This window comes from Macaca thibetana, chromosome 7, assembly GCF_024542745.1.
Source record: "Macaca thibetana thibetana isolate TM-01 chromosome 7, ASM2454274v1, whole genome shotgun sequence".
Taxonomy (NCBI): domain Eukaryota; kingdom Metazoa; phylum Chordata; class Mammalia; order Primates; family Cercopithecidae; genus Macaca; species Macaca thibetana.
Window position 1 is genome coordinate 68,349,524 of NC_065584.1, and position 22,507 is coordinate 68,372,030.

A 22,507-nucleotide genomic window follows, 5' to 3' on the forward strand; every position below is an offset into this window, starting at 1 on the left:
GCAGCCTAGGCATCAGGGGATCAGGCCCTATATTGAACATAATGAAAAAAAATGGAAAGGAAAGGACAGGTGTGATTATCACAATAGACAGAAACAGTTGGTAGAGATTGGCTATTACTTGAACAGGGAAAGAAACACCACAAATTTTCAAGCTTAGAAAATGACACGAACATAGTGCCACTTTTAAAAGGGGGGAGTGTGTACAAAATTAAGGGAAAAATGACTAGTCCAACATTAAACATGCTTTGTTTGAGGTGACAGCAGACCATATAAGTGGAAATTTCAAGTCACAGTTCTAGACCGAGAACTGTGACTCACAATTTTAAGAAATACAGAATTAGGAGAGTTTTCCCCACTACAGAGAGAGAATTGAAACTGAAAAAGGTGAGATTTCTAACCAAAAGACTAAAGAACACCATGGGAAATAGATGAACTTACAGATCAGGGGAAACAAGGGGTGCAAATGAACATGACAGACTAAAGGAAGTTAAAGAGGAAAAAAAACCAGGACACCTCAAAATCCATATAAATATAAAAATTTATTCAGGATTTTAAAAATAACCAAACTACCACCACTTTCATATTTAATAATTTTGCAAATATATTCATTTAGGTACTCAAAATCTCAGATGAAACCAAAGCAATACTTCAGTCTTCATTTAAAATTGTCAGACTGGTATTATTATTTTCCTGGTAACCTCTGAAACAAAAATCAGCTTGTATACTTTTGCACATTTAATTGGATTGTAGTTTGGATGTAAGATAAAGAATGTGATGCAACAAGACTCTGTCACCCAGGAATCCACATAATATCATGGAAAATTGTGCAGCCTTCTTTATAATTGTAATTCAACCCTGCTCAGCATCTGGCCCCATTCCATATATATAAAGAGTACTTAATATATATTCATTTATAAAAGTAGCAAATAAGACAAGTAAGAAAATACCAAAATGGGTAGATTTCAAGTAACTAATTCTGTGGAGAAATGGGAAATGGAGAGCTATTGTCTAATGGACACAATGTTTTGGTTTGAGAATATGAAAAAGGGTGGTGGTAACTGTTGTATAATGATGTGAATGTACTTAATGCCACTGAATTGTGCACTTAAAATAGTTAAAATGGTAAATTCTATGTTATGTATATTTTACCACAATAAAAAAATATAACTAGTTCAGCTCACATTTTATGCTATAAGCTAAATGTTAATTCTCCAAGAACAATGGTTATATCAATATTCTTTTTAATACCAGGTCTCTGAATTCATGATTGCAATTCAATAATAAGGAAAAGCTTTGGTCCAAGATGAAACTGACAAAGGAAAATAGAGAACAAGATAAAAACAGGGTTTTTCTATTTAAAACAATTTTTTTCTTTTTTTCTTTTTTTTTTTTTTGAGACAGATTTTCAATCTTGTTGCCCAGGCTGGAGTGTAGTGGTGCGATCTCCGCTCACTGCAACCTCCACCTTCTGGGTTCAAGTGATTTTTCTTGCCTCAACCTTCCGAGTAGCTGGGACTACAGTCACACAGCACCATGCCTTGCTAATTTTGTATTTTTAGTAGAGACAGGGTTACACCATGTTGCCCAGGCTGGTCTCAAACTCCTGACCTCAGGTGATCCACCCACCTCAGCCTCCCAAAGTGCTGGGATTACAGGCGACAGTCACCATGCCTGGCGTAAAACAATTTTTAACAACTATTTTTCTATACATTTTACTTACGTCACTTCATAGTAAAGCTACAATACATTTAGCAATTACATTAATAAGTCAACCATCTAATGTTTTAAAGGTTAAATTAAAAAGCAATGTTTCAAATACATAAAATTTAAAACATATTTAGTACTACTAGTCCCCTGGAAAGTCAGCCATAAACATGGGGAATGAAAGGTTTTCATCATGCCATAGCTCAAGCAGTAACCAAATAAATAGGAAATGCTCCTTTTATCTGGTGTCTTCAGCTTTCCATAAATTTGATTTTTAATTCTGCCAGAACTCGTTCCTCCCTGGTCACCACAAAACATATCACCACACCTCTACTCCATTTGTGGTCCAAAACCTTATCATTCCTACCTGAAACAACCCAGTGCACTACAACCATCCAAATGCTATTTAACCTTCAAGTAAAGATCTCACCTCCAACATAAAATCATCTTCTACCAGGCCAAAACATACTGATCGCTTCATTGCTAAATTCTCATATCTCTTGTAGTCTAATCAGTGCTTCTCAAGCAATCGACAGTGAGGTGCCATTTTTTAGTTTTTCTATGCCATTGTGGACTGATATTTTTATAAAATGAAATTAAGATGATTACCAGAAATTTTTATAAACATGCAAACTAGGCCGGGGGCGGTGGCTCACGCCTGTAATCCCAGCACTTTGGAAGGCCGAGGTGGGCGGATCATGAGGTGAGGACATTGAGATAATCCTAGCTAACACAGTGAAACCCTGTCTCTACTAAAAATACAAAAAATTAGCCAGCCGTTGTGGTGTGTGCCTGTAGTCCCAGCTACTCAGGAGGCTGAGGCAGGAGAATGGCGTAAACCCAGAAGGCAGAGGTTGCACTGAGCCGAGATCGCGCCACTGCACTCCAGCCTAGACGACAGAGCGAGACTCTGTCTCAGGAAAAAAAAAAAAAGAAAATTAGAAGTCAAATTTTTTATTATAAATTTCAACCAATATAAAACTACCCTGTCAAATGACTATAAAAGTTTCTAAAGCTTATTCTCAATTTCTTTACTTATATTCCAGCAAAGCAGTAATAAACAGTTCATGGACTGACATCCGTCTACAGAACACACTTTGAGTAGAAATAAACAATCAGGGCTTCAGTCAATAAATATTTATGATATACTCAGCATGAAATCTTCACCATGCTAGACACTGAAGGACAATGACAAAGGTATAAAGCAAAGGCTTTTCCTTTAGAGAGTGTATACTTCTATACTTTGTAAGGAAGAACACGAAGAAGTGTAAAACAATTACAAATAATATGGATAAATAAGCTTTGTTGCTGAGTAGAGGAAAAACATTACTAAATTTGCAGTAGTCAGGACAGAAGACTTGAAAAAAGTGAAATCTGAATTCAACATTTATGTTTCAATAGGACTCAGATATGGAAAAGATAATTACTCTAGAGAGTAGAGACCACATGTACAAAAGTAAAAGAATGAACATGGCATGTAGATAACACAATAAACTGGGTAGCTCTCAGTAGAAGGACAAGTACTGACAGGCGAGTATTGAAAGCCAATCAGAGTTCACACAAAATATGAGCAAGGAAAAAAATTACTGAACATTTCTAAAGAAGTACTATGATAGCCAGGTGCGGTGACTCATGCCTGCAATCCCAGCACTTTGGGAGGCAGAGGTAGGTAGATCACTTGAGGGCAGGAGTTCGAGACCAGCCTGACCAACGTGGCAAAAACCTATCTCTACTAAAAACACAAAAATTAGCTGGGCATGGTGGCACATACTTGTAATCCCAGCTAGTAGGGAGGCTGAAGCAGGAGAATCACTTGAACCCGGGAGGTGGAGGTTGCAGTAAGCCGAGATCACGCCACTGCACTGTAGCCTGGGCAACAGAGCGAGACTCTATCTCAAAAAAAAAAAAAAAAAGAAGAAGAACTGTGATACAATCTATGTTCTAGAAAGATAAGCCAGTAGTGACATCAAAGTTGGAGTAGAGTAGAAATTCTTCAGGTTGCAAGGATTATATATTATACCTTTTTACATATCCTCCAGAACCCCCTATTTATTGATCCTCAGCCCATCATAGATAGAAAATGCATCTTGTTCAAGCAACATATATTTTTTCAAAAATTAAAATTCTGTTAAGGGTACTAATTGAAAGTATTCCAGATTTACTTCATCTGAACTCCTGAAACTTAAAATTTAAAAAACAATGTACAGATACTTGACTCTGTATAATAATGAAGAGAACTCAGCTAGGAAAGAGATAACCATTGGCCACTAAGAAATTCCAAATATTTCCTCAAAGGCAAAAAGTGGACAAGAATGTACTGACAACCGAAGCAGAATATAACATACTAGTGATCCATGCTCCTTTGGGTGTCACTTTGCAGCCGGAAACTTCCATGGCTGGCGGTACCTCTGCTTGAGTTTTGCTCACGCCCACTGGACTGTTCCACCCACTCGATCCAGCCTGCTGCACTTGGCTCTCACTATTGGCCTGGATCCCACGGCTGCTAAGGGTGAGCCAGGCACTCAGTGACAGGGATGTATGAGCAATCAAGTGTGGAATCCAGCCACTGCACACAGCCAGGCATACCAGCTGCTGCCGCAGAGTGGGCAGCTCCAAGCACCAGCACAGGCACTGGCTCCATGTGAGGCTCTGGCTGGACCAGATGTATCGCAAGCAGCTTCTGCTGCAAAGACCAATGTCTGAATAAGGGGAACCAGGTGGCACCCAAAAGCCTGGAGATGCCAGGAACCACAGAGCACCGGTGTTACATCACGTCACAGCTCTGGCGCAGGAACCCCCAAGGTCTGGGCTTCCAAAAGGGCTGCAGCTCTTCTCTCCTTCTCATTGCCTGCAGTGCAGAGAGCAGGGGACGGCAACACGTTTCAGTGGGGAGTGTTTAAGCTCGTTTGTGGTACAGCTCTTTCAGTCGCACCGCCCCACCGCAGCCCGTGGCTGGCCCAGCCCCACCTGCTGCTTCCCACTGCATGGGGCGGCCGCCCGGCGCCAACAAAGGGTGGGAGTGCTATAGTGTTATAGCAGTTCTGCCTCAGGAAATCCCAAGGTCTGGGCCCCCAGAAGGGTTGTCACTCTTCACTCTCACAGTCCAGAAGTGTGTCACTGCCTGCAGCTTGGCAAGCAGGCCAGGAAAGCATTACAGCTTTCACACCCACCATTCGGTGAGTCCGTAGTTCTTCTCCCATGTCCAGGAAGAATGAGGTTACATGGACAACTGGAGGGTGAACAAGGCAGAGAGGAGCTTTATTGAGCAGCAGAACAGCTCACAGTAAAGGAAGATGCATAGTGGGTAGCTCCTTTCCACCAGCAGGTCATCCTGAAGAGTATCTGAGTCTGGATGAGTCTAGGGTTTTTATGGGCTCAGAAGGGAGGAAGTACACATGCTGATTGATCCATGGGTAGCCATGGGCAGGCATGGAAAAAACACCGTAAGTTCTCACTCTGGGTCGCGAACTCCACCTGTAATTGACAGCCTGGCCCCCAGGCTTCAGGTCATCTCTGGCTTCAAGACGGGGTTTCACCAGGTACCTGCCCCTTCCCACCTAGGAATATGTCTGCCTCCCGTTGCCATCAACATGCCATTTGTGCCCAGGCTATCTGTGCAGAGGGGAGCCCACAGGCCCACACCAAGCTGCCCTCAGCACCCCCGGCCTCCCTCTGAGTTCATCAGTGCCCAAAGTTTCAGAGTTTCAGTTCCCTCTGAGCTCGTCAGTGCCCAAGGTAGCAGCAGGGGGGGGTGGGGGTTGGTGTGTCAGTGTTGCCCCAAGAATGCAAACACCTGGCTGGGTCACGACAGTGCCTGGGCTAAGCTACAACTTTGCTCCACACCAGAGTGAGCACTGAGAGTAGGGAGAGGCCAGGGAGAGTGGGAGCAGGCACTTCCGAACCTGCAGGGAAAAGAGGCTTCCTGGGCCCCAGAGAGCACAGGGATGCCCAGGTCCAGAGGCATGGCTGGGTGGCTGCAGCTGCACCTAGGAGCGCAGGCTCCTGCTCTGCCAACTTGGTAGAGTGTGAGGCTTCCACTGGGATCACCTGTTCCCACCCCCTGCTGGCTCCACGGAGGGCACAGCCCCAGATGCACCTCCCCTACTGCAGCTGGCTCAACCGCAGCAGCTGCTCCAGATGAGCCGCCACCATCACTAGGAGGAAGCTGCAATCAAGATAAAAGTTGGCCTGTGCACTGAAATCTTAAGAGATTCTGAGTTCAGAGCACCTGAGGAACTATCTCTAAGGAACATTAAGGAAAGAGTGAGAAGGCTAGGAACAGAGATTAACTAAAGATCTGAATATAAGAAAACCACATCAAACAAATCTGTTTTCTTCCATCTCTGTCCACAGCAAATACAAGGGCCCTAGTATTTACCTCCAGCTAAAAATAGTAATAAAAGGATGGGCCTCCTTTGTAGCAAAACTTCATCTCTCAGGCCTTTTACATCTAGGCAGGACCATGTGTCTAGTTTTAGCCAATGGAATGTAGGAAGTAATCTGTCATTTCCTTGCTAAGGCAATTAAGAAATGCGTTCTCCATTGTCTCTCCCCTTCCATTACAAGAGACAGAGAATCACAGAGCATTTTAAGGATGGTATAACCATAAAACAGAAGGAATTAGGGTCACTGAATCATCACATGAAGGAAAGCTGCCTGCCAAGAACACCTTCAGTGGATGGTTAAAGGAGTAAAAAAATACAGGGCTATTTTGTTGTCATTAAGATCTTCAGGTTTCCCTTTTATAGCAACTAGCATCCTTATTCATTAGAGCCCTTCTTATAAAAGGAAGAAAGGAAAAAGTAACTGTACACAAATCATAAGACCCAAGTTCAACATTAATAATCATGGGAGAAAGTATGCTTTTTCCATAAAGGTGGATAAAGGGAGAAAAAGTGAATATTTGCAGAATATTATCTAATCTACTATAATCTAGCCAATTATAGACAAAAGACTGTGACTGCTATGTAGCAAAAGCTGATTAATGTAAGAACAACCAAGAGGCTAGGCATGGTGGCTCATGCCTGTAATTCTAGCACTTTGGAAGGCTGAAACGGGAAGATTACTTGAGGCCAGGAGTCCAAAACTAGCCTGACCAACATGGTAAAACCCCATCTCCACTAAAAATACAAAAATTAGCCAGGCGTGATGATGCACGCCTGGAGTCCCAGCTACTCAGGAGGCTGAGGCAGTAGAATTGCTGAGGCAGTAGAACCCAGAAAGTGGAGGCTGCAGTGAGCCAAAATCATGTCACTATACTCCAGCCTTGGCAACAGAGCAAGACTGAATCTCCAAAAAAAAAAAAAAAAAACCCAAGAGAAAAACAAAATATTACAATTATCAAATATTGGTAGGAATATGGAAGACGGAAAGAGAGTAATGTAATTGAACTACATATTTTGCAAAAAGGGAGTAAACAGATGATGTCTAAAGTTAATCAGTTAAAAAGCATAGGTAGTGGCTGGGCGTACTGGCCCATACATCTAATCCTTGTACTATGGAAGGCCAAGGTGGGAGGATTGCTTGAGACCAGGAGCTGAAGACCCCATCTCTACAAAAAATTTAAAAATTAACCAGGTGTGGTGGTGCCTGCCTATAGTCCTAGCTACTTGGGAGGCTGACGCAGGAGGATTGCTTGAGCTGGGAGGTTGAGGCTGCAGTGAGCCATGATCCTGCTGATGCACTACAGCCAGGGCAACAGAGTGAGACCCCTTCTCAAAAAAAACAGAAGACAAAAAAGTGTAAGTAAAGGCATGTAATTTGAAATTACCTAAAGAGGCATCCAAATACGAAAAGATGTCAAACTATCTCTCTTTGCTGTCAATATAATTGTGTATCTAGAAAACTGTAAAGACTCCACCAAAAGGCTCCTGGAACTGATAAATGACTTTGGTAAAGTTTCAGGATACAAAATCCATGCACAAAAATCAGTAGCATTTCTACACACCAATAATGTTCAAGCTGAGAACCAAATCAAGAACATGATCCCATTTACAATAACCACACACACACACACACACACACACACACACACACACACACACAAAGCCTAGGGATATATAACTAAGGAGGTGAAAGATCTCTACAAAAAGGACTACAAAACACTGCTGAAAAAAAATTATAAGTGACACAAACAAATGGAAAAACATTCAATGCACATGGACTGGAAAAATAAATATTATTAAAATGGCCATTTTAACACTTAGGCCATAAATCACTTAGGCCATTATCCTAAGTGAATTAATGCAGGAACAGAAAACCAAATTTCCCAAAGCAACGTACAGATTAAACACTATTCTTAACAAACTACCAATGTCATTTTTCACAGAATTGGAAAAAACTATTCTAAAATTCATATGGAACCAAAAAAAGAGTCTGAATAGTGAAAGCAATCCTAGGCAAAAAGAACAGAGCCAGAGGCATTGCATTACCTGACTTCAAATTGTACTATAAGGCTACAGTAACCAAAACAACATAGTAGTGATATAAAAACAGACAGCACAGACAAATGAACAGAATAGAGAACCCAGAAATAAAGCCACACTCCTATAGCCTTGTAATCCTTGACAAAGTTGACAAAAATAAGCAATGGAGAAATGACTCCTTATTCAATAAATGGTTCTGGGGTAGCTAGCTAGCCATATGCAAAAGAATTAAACTGGACCCCTACCTTTCACCATATAAAAAGATGAACTTAAGATGGATGAAAGATTTAAATGGTAAGACCTCAAACTGTAAGAATCCTAGAAGAAAACCTAGGAAACACCATTCTGGACATCAGCCTTGGGAAATAATTTATGCCTAAGTCCTCAAAAGCAATTGCAACAAAAACAAAATTTGACAAGTGGGACCTAATTAAACTAAAGACCTTCTGCCCAGCAAAAGAAACTATCAACAGAGTAAACAGGCAACCTACAAAACGGGAGAAAATAATTGCAAACTATACCACCAACAAAGGTCTAATATCCAGAATGTATAAAGAGCTTAAACAACTGAACAAGCGAAAAACAAATAACCCCATTAAAAAATGGGCAAAAGACAGGGATAGACACTTCCCTAAATAAGACATATAAGCACCCAACAAACATATGAAAAAATATTCCACATCACTAACTGTCAGAGAAATGCAAATCTGAACCACCATGAGATACCATCTGACACCAGTGAGAATGGCTGTTATTTAAAAAGTCAAAAAATAACAGATGTTGGCAGGGTTGCAGAGAAAAGGGAATACTTACACACTTTGGTGGAAATGTAAATTAGTTCAGCCACTGTGGAAAGCAGTTTGGAGATTTCCCAAAGAACTTAGAAGCACTATTTGATCCAGCAACCCCATTGCTGGGTATATATCCAAAAGAAAACAAATCATTCTACCAAAAAGACATACATGCTCACATGTTCACCACAATACTATTCATAACAGCAAAGACATGGAATCAACCTAGATGCCCATCATGTGAACTGGATAAAGAAATTGTGGTACATATACACCATGGTATACTACACAGCCATTAAAAATAACAAAAATCATGTCCTTTGCAGCAACATGGATGGAGCTAGAGGCCATTATCCTAAGTGAATTAATGCAGGAACAGAAAACCAAATACCGAATGTTCTCACATATAAGTGAGAGCTAAACACTGGGTACACATGGATATAAACACAGCAACAACAGACACTGGGGACTACTGGTGGGAAGGCGGAAGGAAGAGAGCAAGGTTTGGGGGAAAAAAAAGAAAAATAAATTAAATGAAATAAAATTACCTAATGAATCTAACACCAAAATGGTTAAAAACATTTCTGGGAGTAGGACTGACAATGGGAGGCAAGAGACGAAAATTTGTTGCTTTTCATCAACAGTACTTTTATACTAGATTTTTTTGTTACCATTGTCATGTATTACTTTTAAGAAAAAAAAGTAATGAATTTCTACTAGAAATTTCTTGCTAAAGGGTTAGATTTTAGAGATGTGAGAATCTTCCTACATAAACTGAATACTATGGAAGAAATTCCATAACCTTCAAGTGAATGAAAAATTTGCTTTATTTCCCTTGTGGTATGAAAGTATGACTCCCCTTTTAATATTCAATATAAATGAAGGACTGATTACCAATTCACAGAGAATTCAGTTAAGGGCTGATTCACTTATAAATGTCAAAATTTACTTAATACGGTGTAGTTTATAAAATTCCTAATTTGAAATAATTTATAAAATTTATTTAAGTGATCTGTTGCTATTCACAAAATAAGGAATTAGCATGAATACAATTCACTAAAGATTGTATATGTACTGTGCAACAAATGTAGATATAGTCACATTATACTAACATATAGTCACATTAGACAATAATTAACTAAACAGGTCACCAATTCTTTCCAACTATGGCAGACATCACAAATCAAATGATACCCCTTCCAGTAGAATGAGGACAACCTCAAAATCTTTCTTAACATAGTACTTCTCAGCCTCCAAAACTAATTACAGTTGGCACATCAAGTGAAACCCCTTTGTCCTAGAGCAAGACAACATTCCAATGAATGCTACTATATGAAAATATTCACATCATTTCTCCTTTTCAGCACATAATGGGCTAAAAAGATTTTCCAAAGGATTAAATATTAAGTTTTGCAATGAGAATATTGCAGTAATTAGCCATGAATAATATATTTCTTCATGACAAAGTCTTACAATTACTCAGCCAGTATGACCTGGAAAAGCTTGATGAAGATTCCAAATAACTCTGGTATCAGAGATGAAGACAGTAACGTTAGCTCCTGCTTTTAGTTTTCCATTCTGGTCCTTATGCATCAAAGGATACCTGTGGATGTCCTCAAAACTCCAGGAAGAGGAGGAAGAGGGCCAGAGGGAAGGAGGGAAGAAAATCCTCTCAGTGCTTAAGCTAGTTAGGTTAAACAACCAAAGGAACCCAATTAAAATGACTACTTGGAGACTGTGCCTTTTAAATAACAGTCCTGTGAGTCCCATTGTGGGATCCTGCCTATAATCTAAGCTGCACAACTCCAGCGAAGATCATTAGTCAATCACTCATTTTAACTAGAAGTCAAGGAATTTTATTGGTTGAATCACCTGTGTTAAACATAACACTCAGTTTTTAATATGGACTTAAGCAATAAAGGGTACCTCTGAAAACACCCATCCTCTTAAATAAAACGGAAGAAATCAGTAATGCAATAAAAGAGGCATTCAAGTTAAACCTTTTTAATTCATTTTTTAACTAAACGGGATGAATGGGGAAAAAAACAGCTCTGGAAGTGGACTTAAAATGCAGGGATTAGCTAGCAGGCCTAGCTACAGAGACAAAAAATGGCTTTGGCCCACAGCTTTGAGAGCTTTGGTAAAGAATTTGAAATCTGGTGCCCTGAAGACTAAATCTGGTTTTGTTATGCCCACAGAATATTTTTAATGTAAATAAATTGGCAACCTGAAGGTTTAGCCTTTTTAAAAATGAGGATTTTAGTTACTTTTGAAAAACTAGGAAATCTGGAAACACAGAACCCACTTTCCCACTTGCAAAAAGCATCCTCCTGTAAGACACAATCTTTCCATCTCCCTATGTTGCACAGGACCCAATTCTTCTCTCACTACACCTGTCTGATTCCTCTGAGACATGAATTATCAATCCCTGTTTATGGAGAGAGGTCTTGCACAATCAACTCATGAGTGGCTTGGTTAGAAAAAGTTGTGATATCAGCAACAAGCTGCATCTAGACTGACAAACCAATTACCTGGTCCTCTGTCATCTAGCTCACCATCGCAGACTTCCCCCTCTAAAGATGAACTCCCTTCAATCCCTCATTTCTTTTTACTGCAATATGATCCCACTAGGAAGCACTTCAATCCACCAGACAAGGGTGACGGGAACCAGGTCCCCAGATCTATTGTCCCAGGAGGCTCCTGTGCCTCTAGGTAAATTTATGGGTGCATGCTAAGAGAAAACTGGAAAGGTATTATGTCACCTCTACCTGTCAACAATGTCTGAAACCCAGAAATCACTCAGAAAACAATATTTTTTCAAGAAATATTAGAATTTAGGCAATGTTCATGTTTATTGGTAGCCTTGAACAGCGTTTCATGATGCAGCTAAAAGAAAATGTCATAGTTACTTTTTTCTATTATAAAATTGCAAGTGATTCCGTACAATAAAAATTATATTTAACCCAAAGAAAGTTGCCAAACTTAAGCAAAAATGGAAAAAAAGCTATATTAAAGACATATTTAATATCCCAATTACCTAACTAGGAAAAACACTAAACTTAACATGTTAGAAAAGAAGAAATATAAAAGTATTAAATGCTTAATTTCTCTCTAAAAGAATTAATCATAATAAGTGTAACAAGAAAAACAGAACAGACCATTGACTATCAACAGGCAGGCATATCAATCTACCAGAGCACATATCTACCTTAGTGCTATAGTCCTATCCACCACTCGTTGCCTGGGTTTCAAATCCAAATAAGCATGGTGGTTGCTATAGTGACAATATGCCACTTTTGGAACCTGGAGCTTAGTACTACTAGGTACTTATGAGCTTCATAACGTCAGTACTTCCTCCCACACTCTGAATCATAGCTCAGATTTTATAACTTCACAAAATGTAATTCCATTCTGCCCTATATGAGTCAATTTTATTCTAGCAGTATAGAATACATGTCAAAAGAATCTAACTCAACATGCTAAATATACATACCACATATACATTTAATTAATACTAAATGTATTGGCCTGATAAGATAAATTTTGGGCAACCATTGGAATTCACGGATTTATTATTGAAACTGGGCAAGATTCACAGCTAATTATTTAGCTTATAGTTATTAAAAGAGGATTCCTATCACACTTCATTTAATGAGAAAGTTTGAAATTCTAAACTAATTAATTTCATTTATGGCAGACTGACATATTTTCATTTTACTCAGGAACCATTCTTAATAATTAAAGACTAATTATTAACAATATCCAAGAAGGTAGCTTGTTCCTAGCAAAATGCTAAGAAACAAATATCAATCTCAAATTAGAGTGTATTTCTAGAATATCAAAAAAAAAAGTCAGAGCTGGAAACCCTCATACATTGCTGGTGGGAATGAAAAATGATGTAGCCACTTGGAAAAGTTTCCCAGTTTCCCAAAAAGTTATACACAGAACTACTCTACGACCCATCACTTTCATTCCTATCTAACCAAGACAAATTAAAACATACGTCCACACAAAGACTTGCATATGAATGTTCACAGTATTCATAACTGGAAACGACCTAAATGTCTCTAAACTGGTAAATGGGTAGTGTTTCATCCTGCCGAACCCACGGTTCGCCCTCTAAGTGTTTATTAAAATTAATAAGGTATAATTACCTAAAACTCTTGCAAACAGGGGCTCGGAGAAGTAACCTACCACAACTGATAAACATCATCATGTTGTTGGCAAACTCGTATGTAAGGCATTAAGAAACATGAACGGAGAGCTTTGCCCTCAAAGGGTTAAGAACATCTAGAACGCGGCGGGGGGGGGTCTCGTCTTCCGACTTTGGAGCCCCCCCCTCCGTCTGTCTCTGTAGAGGGGAGCTTCTTCCTTCCTACTTCTTCCTTCTTTCTTGCCTATTAAACTATCCGCCCCTTAAAACAACAACAAAAAAAAGAGTCTTGGTGTTTACCACAAAAGAACGAGGCTGTTCCAAAATCACAGCCTCCCTAAAGCAACCCTCAATTATTACATAAAGAGGCAGCCTCCCTAAAGCAGCAACCCTCGATTATTACATAAAGTCACTTAATCCTTTCTGACTTCACCACTCTTTGCAACCAGAGTTTACTTGGCAGGTAGGCTGTGGTGAAGTTAGGGACATGATTTAGACAACCTAAGTTAGGGGTAACAGGCAAAAAAGAAAAGAAAAGAAAAGAAAAGAAGAAAAAGAAAATCAAAGCTCTGTCATCACTGTGAACTTCTCTTCAATAAGAGCCTTAAATCTCAGCCCTGGGAACAGAGACCCTTCCTCATGCCCTGGAGAAGAGGCTGGTAACAACCTGCGGATCTCTCCCTTTGAATCCAAAGGGTGACGCTGTCCTCACTGCTTCCCCACACATTAGCGAGTGCGCGAAAGTCCACCTTCGTGGTCGGACCGACGGGGCAGGTCCACTCGCGGCCTCTGCCACGCCCCACGCCGCCCCTCCCCGCACAGCCCGCCGGGGTTAGCCAGCCCGTCCCCCTGCTCCCTCTCAGCGGCGCAATCTCAGGAATTCTTAACCCTACTTTGGGCAGGTGGGATGGCCGAGAAAGGCCCTGCATGCTGCCACTTTGGCTCAGGGTCCTCAGCCCAAACTGAGAAACGTTTTACAGAGAAGCGTGACGACCTCTCGCAATAAGCCAGAGTACCGCCACCTCCATCCACTTAGCGCCAAAATTCACCGACTTACGGATGTGACTGGGCGCAGCGTCCGCCCTAAGGCGTAAGGGGCGCCAAGTGCTGTTTCCACCCCGCCCAGTGCCGCCCCGCCCCGCCCCGCGGCCTGCGTGCGTCAGAGATCACGTGCCGCGTCTCCCGTCCCTACAGGCAATCGGGCGCTCCCCTCTTCCGGAAGTCGCGCTGGTGCGCGCCGGACTCCTCCCACCTGAGGCGACGTCAAGCTCAGCTCCTACCACTTCTCTGTCTCCCCCGACTGGCGCAGGGAGAGCTGCCTTTCCCTTACAGTATGCCTTGAGGCTTCCGGGCCACTGAACTTTAGGAGGGAGGGCATTGCAGTTATTCAGTGTGCCAGCCTCGGACGCACGTGAGTCGAGTTTGAGAGGACAGAGGCTGGCTCCGGCAGGCCACGCCCGCAGAGGCCTTTCCCCCTCTCTACAACTTGTGCTCTAGTTGGTTCCGCCGAGACCCACGACGGTTCCGCCCCCTTCTTCCTTGTCATTGATGTTGTTGTTCTTGTCAGTGCCGCAGCCCCGACCGCCGGGAGCTCGAACCCGAGCCGGGGCCGCCCGGGTGGCGCGGTGGCGGTGGCGGTGGCTACGGCTGCAGCAGCTGCGACGGCTGCGGGGGCTGCTCCGGGTACTGCGGGGGCGGCCGGAAGCCGGCACCCGGCGACGGGGCCGGATGGCTCTGTGCGGGCAGGCGGCGGGCGCTGCGTCGCTGCCCAGCGAGCTGATCGTGCACATCTTCTCCTTTCTGCCGGCGCCCGACCGGCTGCGGGCCTCGGCCTCCTGCTCCCACTGGCGTGAGTGCCTCTTCTATCCGGCCCTCTGGCCCCAGCTCCGCATCTGCCTCCGCGTCTCGCCCGCGGAGCAGCCTCGGCTGGAATTCCTCATGCGCAAGTGCGGCTGGTTCGTGCGGGAGCTGCGTGTTGAATTCGCCGCGGAGAACTACCTGAGCGGCGGCGGCCCAGGAGACGGAGGTGGCGCGGACACCGGGACTGGAGGGGAGGAAGTCGAGGCCCTGCAGCTCTCCGCTCGTTGGCTGGAAGTGCTGCGCACCTACTTGGAGCTGGTGCTTTGCGTCCTGGTCAGCATCCGGAACAACAGGTAGGCATGTCGTGAGCCCCGCCCCGCCCTGTAACGGGGGTGGCTCCGTTCCCGCACCCCGACACAGATTCTGTGCGTAATACGCGCCCGGCCAACTTCAGCGTTGCCTTCTTCAGTGACGGAAAGTGTTGGTTCTAACCAGGCGGTTTCCTTGAGCGGAAGGGCATAACGGGACTCATCATGATACTTTATAGACAGTGGTGGACTGGGTGTTTAACAGACACCACTTCTGGCGCCTTCTAGGCAGTCATTCATCCTCTCGGTGGCCGTGGGATGGAGCTGACAGGCGCTGTCATTTTTCATTTTATAGATGGGAGAGTTAAGGCTGGGAGGGTGAGACCTGTGGGTGAGCCTTGGAAGAAACAAAACATACACATAATACGATTTTCTGACTCTGAATCTGTCTGTTAGAAATAGTTCATTGTGGGGGAAGGAGTACTCATAGGACGCTGCCTAAAAGAAATTTTGTAACAGCCGTTTTCTTACCAGAAATAGTTTCGGCTAACTGAACAAGGCCGGAAGAGAAGGAGGAGTGTTTGTTAAAGGGATTGGGGAAGAAGTTGATCTTCAGGGTTGAAAGACCCTCCCCATACACCCCCACACTCAACTTGTCCCCAGTAGTTCACTTAAAAGTAACAGTCGGGCGGAGGAGGGGGGCGGGCAGCGAGGGAGTTGGCCAGGGTCTGCAAAGGGTAAGCACATAACTCTTCTGGTTTTGCATCAGGACTTCCCTGTAATTCTGGAACCAACACCTTATGTTCTGACCCAGTATCCCTTCCAATCGTCATTTTTCTCCATCGCCACCTCCAAAACCCTATTAATTTAGATCTTCTGTATATGGATATTCTAAAGAACCTTACAGTAAAACTCTTATTAGAAGAAAGTTTGGAAGTTCACAAAAGGAGCACCTTACATAGTAAAAACACTTCAGCAGTTTCACATTCACTGTGTTATTTGAGCCTCTCAGTGACACTGTAAGGCAGGGCAATGATTAATATCCCTGTTTTATAGAAAGGAAACTGACCCTTTATACGATCCAGTGATTTGCACATTGCTGTACGACATTGGTTTTCTCCAAAAGTGTGTCCTTTTGCAGTAAATATACTGAACATTATGTTGAACAAGGTTAAAAGCAGTCCCTGGTTTAATGCTAGGAGATATATATAGATATATAGATATATTATAAGGTTATATTTATATATATTCACCATTATTCTGTGTCTTAATCCAGAAGTCAAGAGATAAGCATATAGCTCCAAGTTGTATCTGGGATATGGCTCCATTATTCCAGTTGCCTGTGTGTGTTTCCCCAGCTTTTCACAAGACATTCCATTTCGTTACTTTGGTTTTATCTGGCAGGAGAGGCCATTGAAGCTAAAAACAGGTCTTGATTAGGTTAGAGACTTTCTCAGAGTTGAATGTATGGCTAGAGGACCAACTGACCTAAAGGTTGCGAAGTTGCAGTCAGTGAGCACTTACTAATGAGACCAAGGTTGAGGGTGAATTCAGTGAGTGAGTACCAATTAGATTTTTCTGTACTGAGATCAAATTGCATTTTTATGCAACCATCCAAACAATGTATGTGCCTTTGATCCAAGTAAGAACAAGCCTTGAGCGGTGTCTAGTTCCTTTTAAGTATTTTAATAACTGGTTGGTTGGATGGGTGGATAACACATAGGCAAAATGGAGGTATTTCACATCTTTGTAGCTTAATTCTCCTGTCCTTCTCTTCCTTACCCCTACAATTTTTATTAGCATCCCAATCTGCTTCTCTCTAAGGCCACCTATGCCTGCCTTTCTGGGTCAGCTATCGCTCCTATGCAAAAACATCACACCTATCATCCCTAATTTTAAGGTTTGCTTGTCATCTACTATTAGCATGGTGCTGTATGTCGTGCTGCTTTGGTAGCATATTCATTCTGTGTGTCTCAAATTAAAGTGTAGTGTAATTGCATGTTGTTTGTACTAGTGATACATCAAAGAGTTTTTAAAAATTCTATTCATATGTTTGGAAATAAGTTAATCTCATCTTTATTGTTGAAAGTGTTTTGAGATACTCCAGTGATATGGGAAAAGTTAATATGAATATTAAATCCATAAATAGGACTAGTTTCCTTTAAATTTTAACAAATCCGAAAATGTTTTAAACCAGGTTGTTTATTCAGTGACTGGTAAAGCCTATTATTTCTTTCTATAATCCTTAAACTATAGACTTGGGACATTTGACATTGCTCTTTATATTCCGAGTTAAATTTACAATGGTTTTGCTTTATGATTTCTGCCATTCTATAAGTAGAAAAGAGGGGGTGTGAATCATACCAGATCATAAGCATTCTGCTTCCAGGCTTTGTGCTGAATTCCTTTATACAGTTCATACAATTCAGACTGTTATTTTGTTTTGTTCCAGTTATTTTCATGTCCCTCAGGAAAATAACTGAAAGTATAAACTTGAATTGTGGGAACTTTTCAAGGGTACTGATCTTCAGAGAGGACAATTGGTGTTTTGTTTTGCTTGATTCCCGGGTTATATATGTACATGTATTCTCACAGTGATTATAGTAGCCATACCTGTATCTTAGGTTTTAGGAACAACTAATAAGGATAAAGAAGGTGCAGAAGTGCCTCTTTGAGGGTAAAACACAGTGCTTCACGTTTCGGAAATTGCTTCTCTACAGGGCACTAGGATACCTGTCTTCTTCATGAAAAGTAAGAACAGAAAGGTAGTAAGTACTCATTCAACTGTATTTTAGGTCACATAGGCTGAATTTCTTCTGCAGTCATTCTATAAGAAATCGTACCTAGAAGTGCAAAACAACAAATCTGTAAATGCATTTTTAGCATTTAAACCAGTTGTCAGGTTGAGTACTGCCCATTGAAATGCTGTATTTCAGACTCCTTAGGAAAAACGAGTTCATGGTGAGATTTATGATAATAGGTAATGGACTCAGTCACTAAAAATACCTGAACAATAGCCACAGGCACATTGTCTTCATCTGGTTTGTGCTTTTATGGGCTGTATAAATGTTTTACATAAACTCTTCTTGGGTGAAATGCTATTAGGGGGCACTACTTTTTTTTTTTTTTTTTTTTTTTTTAAGAATTCATGTTGTTGGCCAGGGGTGGTGTCTCACACCTGTAATGCCAGCACTTTGGGAGGCCGAGGCGGGTGGATCACTTGAGGTCAGGAGTTCGAGACCAGCCTAGTCAATGTGGCAAAACCCCATCTCTATTAAAAATACAAAAATTAACCAGGTGTGGCAGTGCACACCTGTAATCCCAGCTACTCAGGAAGCTGAGGCAGTAGAATCGCTTGAACTCGGGAGGCGGAAGTTGCAGTGAGTGGAGATCATGCTAGTGCACCCCATCCTGGGTGACAGAGCCAGACTCCATCTCAAAAAATTTTAAAAAAAGAATGCATATTGTAACAGACCAGAGAAATTTTGTATAAGATTGATTTTCTTTTTAATATTCTGGGTATAGCTCTAACTGCTTGTATGTAAATTGACCATTTCACGACTCTGTCTGCTTATATACCCTGTAAGTAAAACAGGATCTATTAATAATGCTTAGATTTGGGTCTTGTTGATTTGGCAGGCGCAGTGAAGGAGAATCTTACCTTTGTGTTGTTTCCTACCAGGAAACAATAATAAAACCATTTAAAAATATTCTGAGACAGAATCTTGCTCTGTGACTCAGGATGGAGCAATCATGATCATAGCTCGGAGCAATCATGATCATAGCTCACTGCAGCCTCAAATGCCTGGGCTCAAATGATCCACCCACCCCAGCCTCCCTAGTAGCTAGGACTACAGGCATGCACCACTATGCCTGGCTGGTATATTTTTTTTTTATTTTGTGTAAAGACAGGGTCTCACTGTGTTGCCCAGGCTGGTCTGTAATGCCTGACCTCATATGATCAACCCACTTCTGCCTCCCAGATTACAGGTGTGATCCCCTGTGCCCTGCCTAAAAATGCATTTTTAAATGAGTTAAAAATTCTTTGGACTTTTCAGATTACTACCTAAGATGGTAGAAAATGCCTTGAAGGTGTTATCTCCAACAATTTTTAGCCTTATTTTTCTTGAAATATTTCTCATGTGGTAGCATAATAAATATGTATAACAATGTTTCATTTCTGAGAGCTTACTTTGTTTCATTATTTACTTTAAAAAGCCGATTTACAGAATAAATATATTAAAATATACTGGCCCTGTGACCAATCTGCCCTGTTCAAGAATTAGTTTCCTTTAGCACTGCATTCCCAGCAGACTCCTTACCTAAAAACTGACAAAAAGTTTCCTTAGAGATAGCCTCAAAGTTATTGAGAAGGAAGGCTAAAGAAACTCACCTCCTGGAAGGCTGTTTTGAGAGGTTTTAGGACTTTTTATTCCACAGCTGTATTGGCAACTGATAGATGGAATAGGTTAAAACTCAAGGGAAAAAAAAGTTAAAATTTTTTGACTGTGTTAAATGAGGGTGTTAAGCAACTTTTGAGTGGAATGATTAAACATCTCCATTTTAATTTGTTAGTTCCGAGGCAGCCTTGGGAGAGTTCACCAAACTCGATCAGTTTATTTAGGAGCTAAAATGATAGTTGTAGAAAATCTATGGTTTTTTTCCTCCAATTATTGAGAGCGTACTGTGTGCCAAGCAGGGAAGACATGCTTCCTGTTCTCATGGAGTCATTCTAAAGGAGGAAGAAAGAAAGAAACAAGTAGACAAAAGAAAGAAAGATTATTTCAGGTTGTGAAAATAAAATCTGAAAATAAAACAGAAGGATGTAATAGTGACTAGGTGGCAACATTAGGTAAAGTGTCAGGGGAAACCTTTTTTGAGAAGGATATTTGAGCTGCAACATGAATGACAAGAGTTGCCCATCTGAAGATCTGAGCAAATAGCATTCCACACACAAGAAACAGTAAGCACGAAGGTCTTTAGCCAGACAAATCTTTGGTCTGTTCGAGCAGTAGAAAAGAAAGTGTGAGAGGGCTGTGGCAAGTGAGGATGAAAATGGTGCCATGATGAGTTCTGAGAAGCAGAAGGAAGGAAGGATTGGGTTTAGGTAGGCTTATTTAATGAAGTTTGGAATATATTCTAAGGATAGAAGAAGTCACTGAAAAAATTTTAAGGACAAGAATAATGTGATATCATTTGTATTTTAAGACAATCACCCTGGCCATTTTATGAGCGACTTAAGGACCAAGAGAGAAAGTAGGGAGACAGGTTGGGAAGCTTTTGCTGTAATCTAAGCAAGAGATGATGGTAGCTTGAACTACAATGGAGACAGGAGAGATGAAAAAAAGCGGATGGATTTTGGAAGTATAGCCCAGAGTACTTAACAGTTGGATATGAGTAGTAAGAGAAAAGGAAAAAACAATATTTTTCATCATTTCTTTCTCACTCGATTTTCTTGTCCTTATTACTGTTAAAATTATCTTTTAATAGCATGTTAAATAACAACCTTAAGTGTTCGTTTTATTTAAATATACCTTTTGTGTGTAACCTTTGGGATTTGGGGATGGTAGTTATTCTTAGATTGGGGGATGGCAATTCTTAGATGGAATTGTAAGTTCTGAGAAATAACTTCTGGTTAACGGGTCCTAATAAAGCTAATAAGGAATACTGTTGTAGGCCAGTGACTTATTTCTAGATTCTAATGTTATACTGTCAGATATGGCAGCCAGTAGCTACAGATAGCTATTTAAATTTTAAATAAATAAAATTAAAGATCCCATTAGTTGCACTAGCCACATTTCGAGTGCTCAATAGTCACATGTGGCTAGTGACTAGTATATTGTACAACATAGAATAGAACACTTCCATCCATAGAAAACTACTGGACAACACATCTCTAAATTATTTGTGTTCATTTGATTTGGCTATGAGCATTAGCATGTGTGAGGAAAGGAAATAGTGTTATTAAAAGAGTATAATGTGGATGTTAAAACATGATACTGAAAGTGGACTAAGAAGAATAGAACCAGCCTGAGATAATTTCATGCAATGATGGTGGATTATTTTAGCTTTTATTAATTTAAAAAAGGAAAAAAAAATATGTCATGATCTCTTTTATGGCATTGGAAAAGATTTTAATGTTTTTAAGAGCATCTTTTTAAAGAACCATGTTCTTTTATGTTTCCATAACTTAATTCTTCTTAGCTGTAATAACTCTAAGGTGGCTGCAGTTTGCATTTTTCTATTGTTCCTATGTATTAAAGAAATAATTTTGGATCCTCTGGAATGAAAAGAAACTTACCAACATTTACTACCATAGATGAAGTTCCCCAGTTCTGACCCACAGAAGACAGAACAAGGTCATCAGGTCTGAAATCTCAAGCATTGGGTCACAATTGTGCTAAACAGTCCCAACAGGAGTCCGAGACGAAAAATAAGACAATAAAAAATTGTGATGGTTGTTTAATTCATAAGGAAATTCTTGTGCAGCACAGAAAATAAGATATCTCGTTTCAGTGGAATTTTAATAAACATTTTTTTTGAGATGGAGTCTCACTGTCACCAGGCTAGAGTGCGGTGGCACGATCTCGGCTCACGTCCACCTCCCACTCCCAGGTTGAAGTGATTCTCCTGCCTCAGCCTCCCAAGTGGCGGGGATTACAGGCACGCGCCACCACGCCCAGCTAATTTTTTTATTTTTAGTAGAGATGGGGTTTCACCATATTGGCCGGGATGGTCTCTATCTCCTAAACTCATGATCGGCCTGCCTTGGCCTCCCAAAGTGCTGGGATTACAGGCCTGAGTCACCACACCCAGCCTTAACATACAGACTTAAGTTGTTTGTTTCTATTTTCTGTTTCTACAGCTAATTTGACTTAGCTGTATTAACTCTAATATAAGGTAGCTGCATTTTTCGGTTTTCCGCTGGTACTATATACTACATCAAAGAAATAATTGAGAAGGGGATTTTTAGTTTTCTGGGAAAATATATTGTTTTAGAGGGATTCCTAATGTATAATGTAACTGCAAACTGGTCTGCCCCCTAAATTTGTGATGTGTGAGATGTAGCTAAATAGACTAATTTTTGTTGTGAACTAAGGTAAATATACTATTCAACAAATATTTTTGAATGCCAGACCCTGTTTTAGTATTTGGAGATATAGCAATAATCAAAAGGCCCTGCCATCATAGAGCTTTTTCTTATGGAAAAGAAGACAGAAAACACATTAAGTGAAATTATAGTATCTCAGTTGGTAATATATGCTACGAAGAAATATAAAGCAGTGAAGGGAGATGGGAATGGTGGACTTAGGAGTGTTGCTATTT

General features: G+C 41.0%; 1 protein-coding gene across 1 annotated transcript in view; it reads left to right on the forward strand.

The window, feature by feature from the left end:
* The first annotated feature begins 14,264 nt into the window (after nt 1–14,264).
* The window catches only part of FBXO33 (F-box protein 33), a 32,457-nt gene continuing 24,214 nt past the window's right edge, over nt 14,265–22,507 (forward strand). The window contains exon 1 of the mRNA XM_050798965.1: nt 14,265–15,226. Coding sequence (XP_050654922.1) covers nt 14,622–15,226 — 605 coding nt within the window. The 5' untranslated portion in view covers nt 14,265–14,621. The remainder of the gene's footprint in view (nt 15,227–22,507) is intronic.